The following is a 20,790-nucleotide window of genomic DNA, read 5'->3' as shown; positions in this document are numbered from 1 at the left end:
TGAAAAGCTCAATTTCTCACATGGTTCCAGCCTTCCCACCTAAGTGCTCACGCCGTGGCACGTATAGAAAGCCCCTGGAGTGTGTAGGCATAGGTGGTAGGCACTTACTGTCTCCTTGTGAAATGGGGACAAAACAACTTGCCCCGTCTAGCTGCCGGGACTATGGTATGTGCTAGCTGGCAGGTGGGGTTCTTAGCTGCTCTGACTTGCAGGTGCAGCTGCTGGGGGCAGACACTGCCAGCCCACTCGTGGAAGGCTCTTCTCAGGGATGTGCATCAGGATCACCAAGAGGCTCACTGGTGTGGCCTTTGTGAGCAGCAGGCCCTGGATTCAGCTGAGCTTGGCTACTTCAGAAGCTGTGGCAAGACACACAGACCTGGACCACGGCGGGGAGGGTTCTGCATCAGAAGAACTTCCTGGGAGCCTCGTCTGTCTGTTGGGCTGGGGGCAGGGCCTTTGTGAAGGCGGGTTATGCTCAGATCGCCTCTGGGCCCTTCCTCCAGTCCCGAGACAGGTTTACTTCAAGGCAAAGCTGCACCCCAGCTTCCAGCCTTCTACGCTCCAGGTTCCTCTCAGGGCCTCATCTTGTGTCCCGGAGCCTTCCTGAACTTTGTCAAAGAGAGATGATTGTGCTGTTTGTTTGTTAGCTTCTGGGGTGGGGGTGTAGCTCACGTACCTGGCCCTGGGTTAGATTCCCAGCACCCACAAACGGTGTGTAGGGGTTCATGTCTATGATCTCAGCACTTGGGAGGTGAAGGCAGGACAAACCAGGAGGATGACATGGTCTATCGACTGTGGAGCGCAGCTGGGCTGGGAAGGAACTGTCAGAACCCGATGGGGCTTTCCATGGGAAGGGGCTAGAGGAAGGCTGGCTTGGATGTCGCTGCTCCAGCTGCTGGATGAGGAGTCTAGTCACTTTGGGGCTTATGGATACTTCTGAGGAAGCTCAGCCGAACTTTGCTGCTCATGAGGAAGCCAGGTTGATGGGCTGTGCTGTACACTTCTGCAGTCCCGGAGAGGCTGCCTGTCCTTCCCCGATGTCAGTGCCCACTTTAGGGGAGAAAGGGAGGCTACAAGGAAAAATCAAGGGCCTGGTTATTGGGCTAAAGGTTTCAAAGCTCACATCGAATTGGTTGTGGTGGTACACACCCATAATCCCAGCACCAGGGAGGCTGAGGCAGGATATCAGTTCAAGACCATCTTCAACTACATGGTGAGTCCAAGGCTGGTTCTGGCTACATGCGACCTAATCAAAAAAAAAAAAAATCAAATTTCACCTCTTCTGCTTGTCAGGTCAGTAAAAGTTAAATTGTTAAATAGTTTGTCATTTTCATTTTCAAAGTCTCTTTCCTGACATGGGATTGTGATAAGCCCCAAAAGAGATAATATAGGACTTAATGTAGGGCCTGGCACAGAGCAGGTACTCAGATTGTGTTTAATGCATTTTCCTCTTGACCCTCATTAGCTTGTAACCTGCACTCTACCCATTTGCCTGTGCCTTGAGTCAATGTGAGTTCCCTGAGCTTGGTTTTGTTCATCTTGTGACCTTCCGTAGCCCATATACAGGGCTTGTAAAAAGAAACGAATGTTCTTTTACCTAAAAGCTCAGATACAGTGCACCTACTGTGTGCTCCTGCCAGTGGTTTTGCCCTGCAGAGCTCCAGGGGCTGTGACTGTGACTAGGCTCCTGCAGGCCAGCAATTCTGTTCTCTGCAGAGCCCTGTAATCAAATTGCTGTTAGTGACAATCTGACATCTGTGGCTCCCTGCCGTGGAATGCAAGCACCCTGGGAGTCCAGTCTCCAGGTTCCAGTGCCTGGTACCAGAAGTATGCGACAGGAATTCCATGCTGAGGACAGGGCTCATGTCTGTTTTTCCCTCTCATGAGTCAAGCCTGCTTCCTCTTCCAGCCCAGCCATTTTCTAGGTGGGGCAAGCCTCCTGCCTTGTGAGAATCAGTTTCCTCAGGTTCAGATTGGGCAGCCAGATAAATCAAGTGCTCTGTTGGGTCCTGGAGGAGGTAATGCTGGAAGTCAGCTGTTGTTTCCAAAGGATCTTCAAGGGTCCTTCCATTTGACCTGTGATCTGTCTGCCTGGGGTAGAGGGACTGACAGCACAAACATTCCATTCCTAGTGGACCCTCGCTGCTGGCCTCACAGTGGGTTTGGAGCTCTGTGCAAAGCTGTTTATGTTTCCTCAGCAGAATTTATTGCCTAGCCTGGGCTTCTGCAATTAATTATAAGCTAAACAAATAACGTGTCTCTGGGAGGCTGGGGCTTGGCATAAACATTTATGTATAGCCAGGGGCCAGCCCAGAGGCTGGGTGCTTCCCTCTGGCCTTGGGAACAGAGGGGCCGGATGGGGTAGGCCCACTTCCGCCTGTGCCCGGGAGGTCCTCTGCTTGTGTTCTCTCTTTCAGCCTTCCAAATTATCCCAGAATAGGATCCCCACTTGTAAAGGGAGACTCAGGCAGAGTTAAGCAGTTTGTTCAAGACCACACAGCTTGCAAGGAGATTTGTCATCTGCTCATCCATCCATCCAGCCATTGCATATTTATTAAGCTCTCATTATATGGGAAGGGGGTCTGAGGGTGCTAGCGATAACCAGCGATTGTCTCTGTGCAGAACTTTTCTACGGTGGCTGAATCTGTTGGCAGAAGGCGGTGACCTTGGGACCAGGCATGTGGCTCGGTTGCTGGAGTGCTTGCTTAGCATTTATGAAGTCCTGGGTTCAATTCTATCACCACATAAACTGGGCATGCTGGCCATTTATCTTTAGTCCTGGTACTCTGGAGTAAAAGCAAGAGGACCAGAGTTACAGGGTGCTGGGTGTGGTGGCCCAAGCTTTGATTCCCATTGCTTGGGAGGCAGAGGCAGGTGGATTTCTGTGAAGTTGAGGCCAGCCTGGTGTACAGAGCCAGTTTCAGACAAGTTACAGCTACACGGTGAGACCTTAATCTTTATTATTATTATTACTTCTTTTGCTTTTTGAGACTATAATATAATTACATCACCCCACACCCCCTTCCCTTTCCTCTTTCCATACCTTCTCATATAACCCTCTGTAGATGGATTTTTCTTTGGGCCACCAGTTCACAAATAATGATATGGAAACTTATTAATACTCAAAGCTTGGCCTTAGCTTAGGCTTGTTCCACAGCTCTTACAACTTAAATTAATGTGCTTTTATTAATCTACACATTACCGTGTAACTTTTTACCTTTCATTCTGTATGTCTGACTCTCTCCATGTCTTATTGGTATCTCCCTGCACCTTGATTATATCCTTGACTCCTCTCTCTGCCAGGAAGCCCTGCCCATACCTCCTGCCTAGTTATTGGCCATTCAGCTTTTTATTGCACCAATCAGAACAATATATTCCACACAGCATACAAACATCCCACAATACCCCTCCTTGCTCTCTTTCAAATCCACGGTCTCTTTTTCATTAATTGTTGTTGCATCCATATATGTATATACATATATATTCCTAAATATAACCTGCTCAGTCTGTTACTTGTGTGTCTGTTTTTGGGGCTGACCATTTGGTATTGGATAAGCCATCGGCATGCTCTTCCCTGGGGAAGATGGTTTCTCCCACTTTCCGTGTTCCTTAGTTGCCTGCAGTCCTTTGGGTAGGCCTGTTGTTGCTGTCCTCATTCGGTTCATGCCTAGGCAGTGAGACCTTATCTAAAAAGAAGTCCTAGGGCTCAGCCTTGGTTACACAGGTAGGGACTTTAAAGGCCCTATCCCTAAACAGAAGACAGTCGGGATGGCCTGTGAGGGTCTTTAGTGGTCCCATTCCACCTGTCTTACACGGGGATGGCTTGGTTGGGAGCAGCATCAGCAGGAATAGCTGCTCAACGGCAGCCTCTTTCCTCAATTCCCCAGATCTGGAATTCTGCACAGGCTGAGTATCCTTCATGCTAGGGAAATGTTTTAGATTTGAGATTTTGGAACATTTGCACATATGCCATAAAATTTCATGGGGATGGGACCCAATTTAACATGAAATTCATTTGTTTCATGTATGCCTTATGTAGGTAGCCTGAAAGTTTCAGATTTGGGAGCATTTAGGACTTTTAGATTAGAAATGATTAACCTCTCTTCTACTGTTGGGCTAGATGGCTCAGAGGAGATGTGATTCGGCATGGTTCAAGGTTCGGGGGCAGGAAGCGGTATTGGAGATTCTAAACCAAGGATGTTTAAGATTGAGAAGTAAAAGCACTGGCCGCCAAGAGCCCCTCGTTAGCAACTGCTCTGCGCCCTTCCCCTTCCATGCTGGTTCTGTGTTTTCCAGCTTCCTGTTCAGCCAACCCGGCTCACTAGTCTTGCTCATGGATCTCTAGAGCCATCTGCTGGGGGCCACATCCTCTTTGCAGAGGAAAACAACACGGGCGAAGAAAGGCTCCCAGCACGGCACTGCTGCAGATTCCTACCTTACAAATGGGGAACTTGGTCTCTGGCCTTGGGTCCTGAAACCCTTGGTTGGACTGGAGCACATCCCCAAGAGTGGGCAGCAGCCCGTGGGCTTCTGTGGCGTTGGCCTCAAGCTTATGAACCCCCTGCTTCCAGGTGCTAGGATGATAGGCATGTCCTCTGCATCTGCCACAAAATGTTCATGGCATGCTATGTGAACTTCTGTGAACCTCATCTCAGTGAGTCTGTGTTTTAAGTTGATAACAATCATAGTGGAGGCTGGGCTCAGCCTGAGCTGTGTACAACACTTCAGCCCCCTTCTGAAGCCTGGGTGTGGATACATAGGGTCAGAGAGGAAGGAATGTGTGGAGTGAGAGAATGCTGGGTGGACACACATTGGGGGGCATCTGATTTCAGAGGCCAAGTTATAACCTATACCACAGATAACCATTAGTGTTGCATTCTGGTGATGGGAACAAAATGATCCCTACTTGTGGGGTCGGGGTGGGGTGGGAGTTATGGGTCATATCTAGCTAGGAAACCAAAGTTCTGATCCAAGATGTATAGATAGGCAAATTGTGGTATAGCCATGCCACAGAATGTTATTCAACTGAAAGGCAATGGAATCCTGACTCAGACGGTAATTGGATGAATCATCGTGAAGACATCCTGCTAAGAGGTAGAAGCTGGGTACCAAAGGCCATGTATTGTATTAGAGAATTTATGTGAAGTATCTAGGACAGATGAGTCCACGAGATGGAAAGCAGGCATTGGCTGGCTGTCAGCAGATAATGGGGAGGGGACAGGGAAAAAAAGATTTAATGGGCAAAGAGAGTGATGGAAATGTACCGGAAGCAGACAGGGTCGCAGCTTCGCACAGCCATGTGAAGATGCTGACTGCCGCCGCCTCCTTTGCTTTCCACACAGGCTTGATTTTAAATTTATTTTAATTGTTAATTAATTAACTGTGTGTGCTTAATGTCTGGGTACATGTGGACGCCAGGGTTGATGTTTGGTCTTTTCCTCAGTTGCTATCCACCTCAGCTTTTGAGACAAAGTCACTCATTGAGTCTGGAGGTCACCGATTTGGCTGATAGGCACCTGAGCCCCAGAGACCCTCCTATCTTTGCCTCCCTGGTGCTGGTGTTAAGACACTCACTGCTACCTTGCCTGGATTTTTTTGGATTAGGTTCTGGGTGATCAAGTTCACAAATCCATGTTTGTGTGGCATGTACTTTACCAACGGACTCATCCTCCTGGTCTCCGACGGTTTTACTGTTCTCTTCCAATTACATTGTTCTTACGGATGGGGTCTTACTGTGTATCTCAGGCTGACCTCAAGCTCACAATCTCCCTGTTTCCGAGTGCTAGGATGATAGGCATGTGCCCCTGGGTCTGGCTCAGATTCTTTGTTTTAAATGTTCGTGGCATGCCATGTGAATTTCATGTGTGTTTTAAGTTGATAACAGTCATAAGAAAGGTGGCTTCTGCTGAGAGGTGGTGCAATTAAGATGAGCCCTGGGATTTAGGTTGAAGCTGTTGAAGAAAGGAAAGTTCAGGTCTAAGAGGCTATGGCAGGATTTCAGTGCAGAGTGGAGCAGTTTGACAGTGGTTAAGACCAGAGTTCTTTTTTTTTTTTTTTTTTTTTTTTTTTGGTTTTTTCGAGACAGGGTTTCTCTGTGTAGTTTTGGAGGCTGTCCTGGCACTCGCTCTGTAGACCAGGCTGGCCTCGAACTCACAGAGATCCGCCTGCCTCTGCCTCCCGAGTGCTGGGATTAAAGGAGTGTGCCACCAACGCCCGGCAAGACCAGAGTTCTTGGTATTGGTCTGTTTTCTGTTGCTGTGGTAGGATACCCAACGTTTATTTAGCTTGCAGTTCTGGAGATTTCCAAGATATAACACTGGCATGGGCAAGGCTCTGGCGAAGACCTCATGACAAGTAGCATCATGGCAGGTATGTGTGTGCACAATGTCACAGTGAGATTGGGAGTCAGAGAGCTATTCAGGGTGCTGGCTTACTTGGTCTGACAACCGACTCTCTTTTTGGTTGCTTGTGTGTGTGCACATGCACATAGGTGCCTATGTTCATGTGAATACAAGTTTGTGTGGGTGCCCTTGCTCATGTATGGAGGCCATTTATGCTGTTTTTTGTTTTTTTTAGAACAGAGTCTCTTACTGGCCTGGAGCTCACCTAGTAGCCTAGGCTGGCTACCAGTGAGCTCTAGGGAAATCATCTGTCTACGCCTATCAGTACTGGGTTTATAAGGGAGCACCACCATGCAGTCCTTTGTATGTAGGTCTGTATGCTTTCCTTGCTGAGTCATCTCCATAGCCCACAACTCACTCAAGAACCAGCCTATGGTCACTGCCTTACTCCCTTCTGAGGGCAATGCTAGCTTCTGTCCTTCTCCCCTTCCTTCCTTTAGCCAGAGTTCAGGCCTCATGTATGCAAGGCAAGTGTTCCACCAGTAAGCTACACTCCCAGCCAACACCATCATCCCTCAATGCCACCATACTGGGATCAGGCTTCCAATACCTGAATCCTAGCGGGGAAACACTCAAATCATATCTAAGCCATAGAGATCCTCAGGGACTGGAGAGATGGATGCTTGCTGTTCAATCATGAGAACTGGAGTTGGGTGACTCACAAAGGCCTATCTAGCTCTCAGGGATCTGATGCCTCTGTGGACACACTTGCAACACACGTGCATGCACTCACATACAGATACATTCATGTAGAAACATAACTAAGAGCTTTTATTTTTTCAATACAGGGTTTCTCTGAGTAGCCTTAGGCTACCCTGGAACTCACTTTGTAGACCAGATTCATAGAGATCTGTCTGCCTCTGCCTCCTGAGTGCAGTGATCAGAGGCGAGCACCACAATTGCCCAGCCGTAAATAAGATTTTAAAAAAATCTTAAAAATAAAACCGTAATAGTTTTAGAGCAAAGCTGTGTCATCTTGGCCAGGTTTCTTGTCATTTGTTTGTTTCAGTTTCCCTGCCTAGAAAGTGGGAATAATAAAGTTTTTATTATGGAAATTTAAATCTTCTGTTATGGGAATCTTAAAGCTTTCCTGAGGATTAAATGAGTTAATATTTGAAAGAACTCTGCCTTGGCAGCCGTTATTATCACTCATTCATGTTTGTATTTATTTGTTCATTTGCTGGGCACCCACAGGGAGTCAGGGCTGGGGCAGGGTTCTGGAGACACAGCTGCGCGCATGACTCAGAGCCGGCTCTCAGGAACGCCTCGCATCCTGGTGGAAGAGTCAGCCCTGCAGCACCTGCAGCCTTGGCTATTGATGAAAAGCCTTCATCATCTCTTGCTTCTCCAGAACTGGCCCAGCGGGTGCCTCCCCTGGGACCCAGCAGGCCTTCTTAATGGTTTTGAAATGTACCAGAGTCAGGAGCTGGTGACAAGACTCAAGGAGGCCAGCGGGGAAGGCCTGGGTTTTGGTTTCCTTGACTGGTATGGACAGTTCAGAAAGGTTCCCAGCATCTCCCTGACTTCCAGCCCTTGCAACAGTGCAGAGCTGAGTTGGCCCCTGGGCTTTTGCTGCAGTTGTAAGCAACTGGCAGGGGCTGACTCCAGAGGGCAGGGCCTTGAAGTCCACAGGGTCTCAGAGGTTCATGAGAAGAGCCAGAGTTGTTGGAGAGGAGAACAGTAAGCTCAGAGGGGGAGGGTCTCTGGTGGCTCCTGGACGCACCTGTCCTTAGCAGGACTGTTGGTTCACTCTCCTGAGCTTGCAAGGGCCTGAGCGCTCATGCCTACTGAGACTCGGTTAGTAAGAAGCGAACTTCTTTGTGGTTTGCCGCTCTGGCAGCCAGAGTAGGAATAGGGTGGAATGATGAGGTTTCTGCCTGGTCAGCAGCCTTGGAGAACGGGGACCCTGTCTTCTTTGGATGAAGTCACTCCTGTTTCTCTTCCCTATGTTTGCCCACAAGCCATGCAGGCTCAGTAGGACCTCAGCTCTCCCCTGAACAGCCTTATTCTACTGCTGTCCTCCATGTCTGCCAACCCCTCTAGGTTTCTGTTTGTACTTCCCTCACTGTGTCTTCAGCGGTCAACTGGGCACTGTCACATACCCCCAGTGGTGAAAACTGACACACACAGGGTCACCTGGATGCAAGTCGCCCCCAGCAAAGCCTTCCTCAGATGTACTCACACCACCTGCATCCCAGAGGGATTCTAATGCCTGCATCTCCCCTGCCTCCTGTTCAATCATTGTGCGCCTGCTGGTTTCCATCCAAGGGCTGTGCCAGGGGCTGCCCTGATGGGAATTCACAAGAACCATTCAAAGAAGGAGCTTGCTCTCTTCTCTTTCCCAAAACTGCTACATGCAGCACAGTGGGTGTGGTGTCATGGTGCTGCATGTCTGTCATCTGAACACTCAGGGCATGGACACATGACAGTAAGGAGTTCAAGGCCAGTCTGGGCTACATGAGAACTGTCTCAAAACAAAAAATGGGAGTAAGTGAGCTGGGTGTGGTGACTCACACCTATACTTCCAACACTTTGGAGACGGGCAGGAGGATGGCCACAAGTCTGAGGCCATCCTGGTCTACATAGCAAACTCCAGGCTAGCTAGTGCTCCACAGGAAGACCCTATTATAAAATAGAATAAAACAAAACAAAATAAAGTAAGCTATGTCTGGAGTGAAGACACAGCAGCTGGAACTTCCCAGGGCTTATTGTCCTCTGTGGCCCGAGTGTTCCAGTGGGCCAAGTCACAGTGGGGAGAGAAGGACCCAAGGAAGCAGCGGAGTCGGGGTCTGGCTGGATCAAGCTCTCTGTATTCTAGAACACCCAGGCCAATCCTCTCCCACGTCCACCCTCCTCTCATAATCTCACAGACACCAGGCCTCAAGAACTTGTCATCCTGGGGCCAGGGAGGACTTCAGGGAAGGGTATCCATTTACGGGGCCTTCCCTTTGTCCACAGGCCTTTGGTAGCACCTCCTTGGTACTCGGCTCTGACCTGAGTCCAGGAGAACATGGGACAGACCTTACCTTTACTTGACACTGATAAAGGAGAGTACTATGGATTCAGGAGCACATTCATTCATTCATTCATTTATCCATTTTTCCATTCATTCACTCAACAAGCACCCGTAAGTGCCTTCATTTGTGGGGAGCAGTCCTGGCATTGGGGCAATAACAGTGAAGAAAATGACTAAGCAATACCATCCCAAAGCTAGCACACTGGTGCAGAGTTCCTTTAGACACAGTAGTGGGACGACACAGCCCCAGTTCTGAGGACATAGCTGAAAGCATTGATGTTATCATTCAGTGATTGAACAGCAGTGGCAGCCCTTCCCACCTGGACAAAGAAAGTGGCAGTCCTGCATGATCCCACTGTTCAGAAGGAGGCTTACAAGTTTTGCTGGGCGTTCTCAGCTGTGTGTCTCAAGCTGTACCCATGCATTCAGCACAACTGAATTAGATGCTGTGAGACAGAAGCTATTTCTTGTTCAGCAGCTTCCCTTCTTGCTCTTGGTGGGAGGAGGTCAGAGGACAATGAGCAGGAATCAGTTCTTGCCTTCTACTCCCCTCATCAGACTAGTTTTGCACCATTATACGGTTTGATTCGGTGCTAATTCTGCTGAGTTGTTGCTTAGTCCAGACCTTTGGTCTGGGGTAAAGGGAAGTGTTAGGTACATGAGTGGGGTATTGAAGAATCGGCATTAACAGACTAACCTCTTCTCTCCCATCTCTAAGCTACCAGAGGCTCCAGCTCCAGGGCCAGAGTCTCACCCTGGCCCCTAAAGCCCTAGATTCCTGCCCTCTCTCCTTCCTCACAGGTCTCTGTCTGCCGGGAACTCTGTTTTGATTGGAAGGAGGCAAAGCGGAGGAGTTTGCGTGTCTGGCTCTTTCCTCCCTCTCATTCCCCCTCCCTTCCTCCCAGTGGCGCTCAAGATGTTTCCTCTGCCAGCCTGGCTCCACTCCAGTCCAAGTCCACCCCAGGCACCAGCGACAATCCTCTCAGCTCGGCTCTTCTGTGGGCTGTGGCTTTCCATGGTGGACCTTGATACCATCCACCCTTTGAGGGGTCCATGGAGCAAGTCCTTCAGGGTGGGGGGCATCACCTGCTTGCCTTTTCTCAGCGTGAAACCCACACATGCTGAGGAGCCTCGTGGTCTTTCCAGGGCTGCTCTGGTTGGACTTTGGGTGCATCTTTTCTCTCCAAAGCCTCTGCTTTCTGGAAAGACTCACAATGGCCTTGGTAAGAGTTTGGATCTGTGTCACCCAGCATCTCTGCTCAGGCCTGAGAGGCAATGGGGGGGGGTCTGGTCCCCAACCTCAGCAGAGGCCTGGAATGCAGGAGTTGAGAACAAATTGCCAGCCCAGGTCCACTCACTCCCTGGGAACCTTCACTGGTCCTGTCTGGTTCATGTTCACAAGGAGAAAGCAGAGCCACACCCTGGCCTGACAGAGCCACACCCTGGCCTGACAGAGCCACACCCTGGCCTGACAGAGCCAGCACTCAGCCTTGCATCCTCAGCACCTCACATTGTGCCAGGGGAGCACAGCTGCTTAGTAAACATGGTGGAGGAGCAACCGGGAGAGCAGCTGAGAGCAAACACGGGAGCTCTTGCCAGAGGAGGTAGAGCTGGCGTGGGTTTTGAAAGACGAGTCAGAGTTGAGCAGGTAGGCCGGATAAGAAGGGCCTCCCTGCCACCAGAACAGTCCGTGCAAGCTCTGTGAGGTGTCCGATGCCTAGGGTGTGTGTGCGGCGGTGGCAGGAGGGGAGGCTGGAGAGAGGTATCTAGATGTGGGAGCAAGGTTCCATCTGTTGATGGGCACCCTTCACTGCCAGAATGACACCAGTACTGACCTCTGCACCTGGCTTCTGGCTTTTGTACTAAAGGCCTGGGCCTGAGGGGCAGCAGGCATGGTAGGGGAAGGGTGTGGATCTGAGGGGCCTGAGGCTGTCTGAACACCTCCTGGGGTGCTTTCTGGGGGAGCAGGATGTGGGATGGCAGCAGCGACTGAAGCAGGGTTTCACTCACGGGTAACATGGAGTCATTCAGCCCTTGTCATTTTCTTGAGGTTTCTGGGCCTTTTTGCTGACTTTGGGGATTTGCAGTTACCTCTGTAATGAGGGTAGAGAGTCTATCTGTTCAGCAGGTTGGGAAAATTTAACAAGGCAGCCCAGGGAAAGATTTCCTTTTTTCTTTTTTTAAGATTTATTTATTATGTATACAGTGTTCTGCTTGCACGTCAGAAGAGGGCACCAGATCTCATTATAGATGGTTGTGAGCTACAATGTGGTTGCTGGGAATTGAACTCAGGACCTCTGGAAGAAGAGCCAGTGCTCTTAACCTCTGAGCCATCTCTCCAGCACCCCCTTTTTCTGTCTTCCTCCTGTATACTGCTCCCCTAGTAACCCCCTCCTGTGCGGGGCTGAGGCCTGAGTACAATGTGGAGGATACAGGGTTTTCTTCAGCCTGATATCTTTGTTCTCAGTGTCTCTGGTCCACAGCATCTCCTTTTTTAAAATGCAGCTGTCAGAACTGGGGAGATGGCCCAGTGGGTACAGTGCTTGCTGTGAAAGCTTGAGGGTCTGAGTTCGGATCCCCAGGTCCCCCATAAAAAGTTGGGCATGTGGCTGCAATCCCAGCTCTCAGGAGGTGGAGGCAGGCAGATTCCTGGCGCTGTTGTCCAGCCAGTCTAGCTGAATTGGTGAATGACTGAGAAAGACACCTGACCCTGACCCTGACCTCTGGCCTACACACACAAGCGCATGTGCACGGGTAAAAAGCAGCAGCTAAAATAAAATAAAATAAAATACAGCATCACTCTTGATGCTGAGTAGGGGCCAGATTTGCTTTAACAAGTTTTTCATGTTCTGTTCCCTCCTCATATGTCTTCCGATTCCTTTGGGACTTTGCCTTGGAACATAATATAGAGAGTGGCCTGGCACTGCTGATGGAGGGGGGCAGCTCCATGGGAGGGAGGTGTCAGGTTCTGTAATCAGAAGTGTTCCTCAGGGCTCTAACATGACTGTTTCTGTCTTGACATGTGCACAAGGATGTCAGATCCATGTTTTCATTTGCATGGGGCACATGAGTTGTGTCGCTAGCCTGAGTGCTGGTTTTAGTTAGCTGGGTAATCAAAGGAGGTCACCTCCCTCTCTTGGGTCTCTGTCCTCATCTGTACAAAGATCAGGTCATCCCCCTCCCTCCTGAGGAACTCCGGTGGCTAAATGTGCCTGGACAGCTTTCAGCATTGAGCCTGGCACAAGCCAGTGTGAGGTGACCTCCTCATGCTGACTGCCACATGGGGTTGGCTTTGCCACCACACAGACACTATCTTTGGCTTAGTGAGGACCATGTTCTGTAGTGGGGAGACAGCTAGCAAGAGATGGACAGTGCAGGAGTGTTCTGAAGAGGACACACGTAGCTAGGGAATGAATGCAGGATCTAAGGTGTCACCAAGGGCTCCCTGAGGTTTCTGAATGAGCTACAATACAAGATGCGGTGATGGGAACTGGTTGCGGTGTACACCGCTGAAGCAACAGGCTTGCCACGTGGCTTTTAGTTTTTTAATTGAAGGTTACTTTGTCACTGATGCACAACCGAGAGAGGCTGAAGTGAAGGAGATGGGGTGATGAGCTGTGGACCCTAAGGTTTGGTCAAAGACCATCCCAGGGTCTTGCCTCTCTGGCCTAGCTTCTTTCTAGACCACATTGCTTCAGAAAGGGAGCGGATTCTACCCAGAGTGCCAGGAGAAGCTAGAAGGATAGGTGTGCTTGCACTCTGAATGAGTTTACCCAGCAGGCAGTGTGGTGTGTGATGTATGCAGGGACCTGAGGGAGTCATAGTCTTTCTCTGAGCCTTGCTGTTTCCTCACCTGAAATACCTACAGTCTCCTTAGTAGATTAAAGACTTCTCTTATGGTTCTGGAGACCAGAATCCTAAGATGGGTCAGCAGGACTGTGTCCCTTCTGGAGACCCCAGGGAAGGATGCTCTCTCTGTCTTAACTGGCTTCTAGACTGCACCCCATAGTTCCTGGCCCCATCCTCCATGTTCAGTGCCATCAAGAGTACCTTTCAGTGACTCAAAGCTGCCATTTCTCTCTGGCCCTGTGATAACTATAGGGTTATCACCTACCCACATAGTTCAGGAGGCTCCCCCCAAGCAAGGCTTTTGACTGGACAGACCACACTTTGCAGAGTCCCTCTGTCTTACCCCAGTATTAAGATATGGCACTTTGTTCGGCCTGCTATACCTATCTTGCAAGGTAGCTGTACCTGTGGCATGCCGATCAATTCTTGGTGTTCCCTTTTTCTCCTCTCTCCCGGGTTCTGTCTCTCCGTCTTGTAAAGAGAAGCTTTTTCTTTGCTAGCCGCTTTGGTTTATCCCCTGCCAGCCGCCTGGGCTCTGCCGCATTGTAGTCCCCAAATAACCACACAAGACGCTGTATTAATTATGAAGCTGTTGGCCTTGCTTATTTCTTACTGGCTAGCTCTGACTTAAGTAGTTACCCCATAATTGTTAATCTAAGTATGTCTCTTACTGGAGAAGTTTCCGGGGTCCTACCCCATGGCGTTACATGTCGATTCTCTCTGTGTTTCTCCTTCCCAGAATCCTCCTGGATTCCTAGTCCCACCTATCTAGTTTCCTATTGGCCAGCAGTGCTTTATTAACAAATGTACAGGACTTCCCCCATCACCGTCTGTAAAGTGAGACCCTGCCACTCCCATGGTCTTAAACCCAGGCATTCATGCTCCTGGCAGCCTGGGGCTTTGGAAACACAGACATGATCCTTGCCCCAAGGATGCCCCTTCTCCTCCCCTCCCTGGAGCAGCCTCCTCTCAGTTCCTGGCCAGGAACACTTCCCATCATTCCTGAGCCGCTGATGGGAAAGGCTGAGCTAACTGCTCCCTGGGGAGGGTGAGGGGCAGAGGAAGGAGATGGGAGAGGCTGTCGGCCCTGTGCACTTGATGGGAGAGCAGATTTACAGCAGGGGGGTCGAGGTTATCAGTACTCAGAGGCGCTGGGGTGAGGATTCATCCTTGATGCTTGCAGAGATGTGTAGCTCTGCTCTGCGGGCTGCCCTCCTAGGGTGGGTCCCTTCTGACGGGCCCCAGGGCCTGGCTGAGTGTGTGTGTGTGGGGGTGTGGTGAGGGTGAGAGCCAGGGACCAGCAGGGCTGAAAGTGGGGAGTTGCATAAAGAATACAGGACTCCCTGCCCCCATAACAGACTGCGGCTCAGCTGGGCTCTAACTCACCTCCCTCTGCCTAGAATCCAGGCTTGCCCCACCTGGCCTTCTTACCTTCCTTCACTGAGCCTCATTTTTCTCATTCACCCATGTGTATGCATGCACATGTGAGTGTTAATGACATCATGGCTTGTGAGAGGATGGAGCAAGAGTGACTGAATGGATGGCGGGTGTGCCTTCTGCTGTGTAAGGAGTGCTGAATGCACATGCATACTGCGTTAATGTCCTCCCTTCCAACACTATCCTCAGGTCCCAGCTTAGGGACAGCTTGCTCTGTAACTTTTTTTTTTTTTTTGGTTTTTACGAGACAGGGTTTCTCTGTATTGTTTTGGAGGCTTATCGGTCCAGCCTGGCCTCGAACTCACAGAGATCCGCCTGCCTCTGCCTCCCGAGTGCTGGGATTAAAGGCGTGCGCCACCATCGCCCGGCCTTGCTCTGTAACTTTTAAGCATCCCCACCTCACCCTGGAGTTACTGCCCTCCCCTTGGCAACCCTCCTCTGGTGCCTTTGTTGGGCTGGTGGCTGGGCTGCGTTTTCCCCATCTCACATGGATGGTGTCTGGTAATCTGCTCCACTTCTCAATGCCACTGTAGTTGAGGTAGACCAGAGAAAGTTTGGCAAAGGGACTGGGAAGTTGGCACCCTGGGGTCTGGCTTGGGGTGGTGGGACATGACTTGGAAGCCACATAGCCACAGTCTTCCTCTTGAGCACTCTTCCATGGCTGAACCAGTGCATAAAAGCGCAAGCCAGGGGACACACAGAGAGCACCCAGTTAGTACTGGGCGACAGTGGGTTTTCCTGGCTGTGTTCTTAGGTAAGTTTACCACATTGGTTTCCCCCACTTGGCTGGCGGCTCCGAGGACACCGTCCTCTATAGCCCTGTTCTTCTCTTGTGCATGAAGTCTATACATTGAACTTGGCTTATTTATCCAATGTGTGAAGACATCGGTTCATTGGTTCCCATAACCCGGATGAGGACAGGGTGGTGCGGTTCCATGAGAGACAGTGCCAGGGTAGAGGTTCAGCCTTTCCCCTAGTGTGCTCTTCACACACATTCCTTCTGTGAGGCTCTCTGAGGGTTTGGGTCAAACGATCTGTCCCCAGACTGGGGTGGTAGAGTTGGTTCTGAGGGTGCTGCTTTGGACAAACTGATGGTTGAGGGGATCAGTGTGGTTCCTCATAGTTGGCTTCCCATCACCCCACTGGGGAAAATAAGAAGTGAAATTGAGGAGCTGGTTGCAGGTTCACAGTGGATGTGAGGTGCTTATTGCCAAGTCCAGGGGGGCGTTTTGGAGATGCTTCTGGGTGCTTTCCCCTGCTCTCTGCCTCACAGGGCTCATGCACCTGTTCTTGGTCAGCTTCTTGGCACAGCCCTCACTTTCAGGTCTCTGCGTTCTTAGAAGCAATGGAAAAGCATTTTTTAACCATGCTCAATAAGTCAGTCATGTTCTACTAACGATCTTTGTGGTCTTCCCAGAATTCATCATTCCTATTATCTCCTCAGCTGTCCAGGCTCCTGTGAGGTAGCATGACTCCACTGAGAGTCTCTGATCCAGCTGAAGCCAAGAAGGACTTGAACCTGCCTGAGTCCACCTGGCAGATCTGTTTCTGTGATGGTGTTAGGTTTTTGTTTTTGTTTGCTTTTTGTTTTTTTGAGACAGGGTTTCTCTGTATTGTTTTGGAGGCTGTCCTGGAACTCGCTCTGTAGACCAGGCTGACCTCAAACTCACAGAAACCCGCCTGCCTTTGCCTCCCGAGTGCTGGGATCAAAGGCGTGTGCCACCATGCCCGGCTTGGTGGTATTAGTTTTATGATCACTTATAGAAGCCGGGCTCGTGCCAGAGCCTCATGCCGTAGTCTGGTGGCGGAATAGCAGGACTGTGACGCCACAGACCCATTAGACATCCTTCCTGTGCACTTTGCTGTTCCCTGTGTCCAGTGTGAGACAGGAGGATCTTGAGTTGAAGTCCAGCCTGGGCTACATAAGGAGACTGTGTCAATAAACAAACACATAAGGTATGTAGCTCCAGAATGCTCCCACACACCAGGGCAAACAAGCAAAGGGACCATGCCTCCAGGAAAGTGTAGATAGATGCTCCCCCTGGAGGTGCTCAAGCACCCAGGAGTCAGTGCTGTCCCTCGGGGTCTCTGATCTCCTCAGTCTCCTTCAGAGAGCCCAGTGGGCAGATCTGCCATCAAGGGGAGGGACAGAAGCTAGGGTCTGGCAGACTGGCCCTGCCTGGGGAACTGCCGTGTCTTTCTCTCCTCTTAATCTGGATCCAGCCTCTACTTTTACAAAATGAGAATAATGTCTTTTCACTGGAGTTGTCCAAACATTGAGACCTGAAAACCAAGTAAAGTACTCAATACCTGACCACACCAACAGTCAGAAACTATCATAAAACAATTATTGTGGGGACTTTGTTTACTAAATTCTAATAAAATTACTCGTGTTTTCAGAAGACCTGGATGTGGTTACCCATGCTTGTAGCCCCAGCACTCAGGAGGCAGAGACAGGAGGATCTTGAGCTCATGTCCAGCCTGAGCTACAGAAGGAAGCCATGTCAATACATAAGTAAATAAATGTAACTCGGGTGTTAGACTGCTTACTGCGAATGCACAAAGCTCTGGGTTCTGTCCCCAGCATCACATGGACTGGATGTGGTGGCCTATACCTCTAAGGCCAGCACTTGGCAGACAGAGGCAGGCAGATGGGGAGTTATGGCTATCCTTGGCTACATAATGGGTTTGAGGCTAGCCTGGGCCACATGAGACCCTAGATCCCACAGAAATGTTTGAAAAGAAGGTTAACCATGGTCTAGGATGCCTGAGAAATATGGGTGCCTCTCTTTTGGAGACCCCCCTCAACCTGCACTGTGTTCCATCCTGTGTAATGAAGTGTGTGGTTTGAAACAGAAATAGGATGAATTGTGTCTTTTAGCATTCAATTCTTTCAGTGTTCAGAAGCACTGTCAGTAGGTTGTAGTTTTTTGGGCTGGTGGTACTGAAGATTCACGTGCTAGGCAAGTGTTCTGCCATTTGTCATTCAGCTATATCACTAGCACTGTTCACATTTAGTTTGTGTGTGTGTGTGTGTGTGTGTGTGTGTGTGTGTGTGTGTGTGTGTGTGTGTCTGGTTTGCATGTAGAGGTCAGAGGGTAACTTGGCCAGAGTCAATTTTTTTTTCTTTCTACCATGTGTGTTTCAGGTTTGGCCATGAACACTTTTGCCCTCTGAGCCATCTCCCAGGCCTTCCTTTTGACATTTTTGTTTGTCTTGTTTTTTGAGACAGGGTTTCTCTGTGTAGCCTCGGCTACCTGGAATTTACTCTGTAGACCAGGCTGGCCTGGAACTCAGAGATCTGCCTCCCGAGTGCTGGGATTAAAGGCGTGCGCCAGCCCTGCCCTGCTTCCTTTTGACATCTTAATTTGTTTTGAACTACGTGCATCGTTCATTTCCTACTCTGTTACTTGGGGTGAACTGTTTAACCCCTGTGTTAGTTCCCAGTTGGAGGCAACGAGAGTGTATCAAGCGGTGTGTGTTGAAAAGGCGAAACAGCAGGGGCAGGCTCCTTGTGGAGCGTGAAATGAGTGAATGTAGTATTGAGAACAGTGCCCGGCTTGTAGTAAACACTTCGGCATCTGTTTTCTAATAACTTCTGAGTAAGAAATTAGTTTTCTTTGCTGGACATGTGTTCAGCTAACATTCAGCCTCTGGCTCTTGGGGTGTGATTTCAGCTCTCTGCCTCTGCCTTTAGCCCGGGCTCCTCGGCCTTTGCGTCCACCTCTTGTTCTTGGAACGCATGAGGCTGAGTTCTTAAGAAGTGTTGCAAACACTCTGAGGACTGACGCTGACCAACAGTCGTCCCTGGAGCAGGCAGAAGTAGGGGAGAGGACGTGAAGGCTGCTCGGATCAGGGGCAGGGGCGTCACTCAGGGAAGGCCAGTGTTGCCTTCAAAGAGGGACCTAAGATAGGCCCTGATTGACTGTTGATAGTCTCTGCCTAGACACTTGACCAGACTGCCTTAAGAATAACAAAAAAGTTTCAGTTCAGTTGAGGTGTGGTTTGGAAGTTGGCATGGTACCCTGGGCAAGATTCCTTCCAATTCTTCCTAGAAGAGAGCTCGCCTCCATGCCCTAGTCTAAACTGGTTTGTTCTGGAAATGCTGTGGGGCTGTGGATCTGATGGAGGAGGAAAGCTGCTGATCTAATGGAGGAGGAGGTGCATCCTGTCTGCCAGGAGAGGAATTCTGGTGTGATGGGAAAACTCAGCTCCCGTTCCCTGGATAAGAACTCTCTACCACCCACAAGCACAGTAGTCCTCTTGTCCGAGGATAGAAGCATGACCTTTGTCCTTTAGGAGCATCCAGTCTGAGAGAGGAGTCATAGCCACCATCATCAGGAAGATGCTGTCTGAGGCCTGACTTCCACCTTCAGGAAGGACTCCTATATGATAGGCAGGCATATTTTGTCCTTGTACTCAACAGGTAGGCTCTAACTTTGGGAACCCGTCCATTGGACTCCCAAAGAGTCCAGCTCCCACAGATAGCAGGTCAAGAATGAGCTGGGTAAACACTGAACTGAACTCTTGGAACCTAGTGACAAAGATGGATGAGGAGTGATGAGCAAAAGGGTCAAGACCATGATGATGAAACCCACAAAGACAGCTGACCGGATAAGGGGGAGCTCTTGAATCCCAGACTGATGGCTGAGAGGCCAAGAGAAGACTGATCCAGACTCCATGAATGTAGTGCCAGGGAGGAGGCCACAGAAATCACTGGGGCCTTGGGTAGTAGATCAGTGTTCACCATGGTGCATGAATGATCTTTGGGAGCCCATTCCAAATAGAGGGATGCTCTCTCAGCCTGGACACACGGGGAAGGGCCTAGGTCCTGCCCAGGATGAAATGACAGACTTTAGAGATTCCCCCTCCAAGGAGGGTCTCACCCTCCCTGGGGAATGATGTGGGGTATAGGTGGGGGGCTGGGGAGAACTGGTGGAGGGACAAGGGAGGAGGGGTGGGAGAGGGAGCTAGGACTGACATGTGAAACATTCATGTTTCTAATTTAAATAAAAACATATATTGAGAAAAAAATAAAAGAACGACCTGGGCAGTTGTATAGGAGCGAGGACAGAGGTCTGTAGAGGGATTCCCACAACAAGCGAGAATGAAAGGGAAGGCTTCCTGGAGGAGGTACCTTTATGATAGAGTCAGGTGCTGTTTGTGACTCAATTCATAAAGGATTAACATGGAAAGTTTCCCTGTGCTGAGGAAGGGAAACTTGAGGGTCACTCAGGAAATCCATTTCCATGCTGCCCATGTTGCTGAGGTAGAGGGAGGCTCAGAGAGACCCTCACCACTGGCTGCCTGTGCACAGGCCAAATTCTGCCAGTCCAGAGACATCCGCTCTCTCTGGCCCAAGAAGCCCAGAGGAGAAGAGGAAACAGGACGCGTATCAGGAACGCCTTTTCCTTTTCTTTGTAACTGACCCTCATTTGGGGCTGGGGAGAGCCGTCTGCAGGGCTGGCCTGGCTGCTGTTGCCTACAGCCCCCAGCTCTGGGTGTCACTGAGGAGTCCCTCCTGTGCTCTGCTCCTTCCTGGGCTTGAGGCTCGTGTCTGCAAAATGGGGTAAGACTTCTCATCTGCCCAGCCAGGAAACAGCTGCTTTCCTCCCTCTGTGGGCTTGTGTCACTTATTCCTTGATCCCCGAGAGGTGCACAGAGTACGTCTCAGCTGAGCAGGGCTGGGCTGGGAAGGGAAGAGCGCACAGGGCACAGGGAAGAGCATTATGGGGGGAGTTGTTTGGGATTTGCCTAAACACTAGTAGCAACGTCTGGCCAGAGAGAAAGGTTTGGGATTAGCTGTGTCGGTGGCAGCCAACGTGCTCCAAGTGATGGAATTCTGCAGGGTGCTGTGCTGTGTGTTCTAGGAAGGGTAGAGGTAAATTCAGTGTCAGCTGCTCAGAGCCAGATGTGAGGCAGCTCTGACTGATTGCCTGGTCAGAGGCTTCAGGGACGCTGAATGTATGAGCTTCCTGGGGGAAGGTTGAGACTTTTGCATTAGGAGGCTGGTGTTGGAGGAGTGGGGATGGGTGGACCATGAAGGAGAGGGACAGTGTTCAGATGAGTGGGGGCATCAGGAGGACA

At 50.2% G+C, this 20,790-nt stretch overlaps 1 protein-coding gene across 2 annotated transcripts in view; it reads left to right on the top strand.

Annotated features, from left to right (window-relative positions):
- The window catches only part of Arrb1 (arrestin beta 1), a 70,838-nt gene that overhangs the window by 14,615 nt on the left and 35,433 nt on the right, over positions 1-20,790 (top strand). The window contains exon 1 of one of the 2 annotated variants that reach the window (XM_013116326.3): positions 20,161-20,272. The exons of the other annotated variant lie outside the window; for it this stretch is intronic. Coding sequence (XP_012971780.1) covers positions 20,268-20,272 — 5 coding nt within the window. The 5' untranslated portion in view covers positions 20,161-20,267. Of the gene's footprint in view, positions 1-20,160; positions 20,273-20,790 lie in introns of those variants that run through there. 2 annotated transcript variants of the gene reach the window in all.

This window comes from Mesocricetus auratus, unplaced genomic scaffold, assembly GCF_017639785.1.
Source record: "Mesocricetus auratus isolate SY011 unplaced genomic scaffold, BCM_Maur_2.0 Super-Scaffold_4256, whole genome shotgun sequence".
In the NCBI taxonomy this organism is placed as follows: Eukaryota; Metazoa; Chordata; class Mammalia; order Rodentia; family Cricetidae; genus Mesocricetus; species Mesocricetus auratus.
This window is presented reverse-complemented; position numbering and strand designations above follow the sequence as displayed.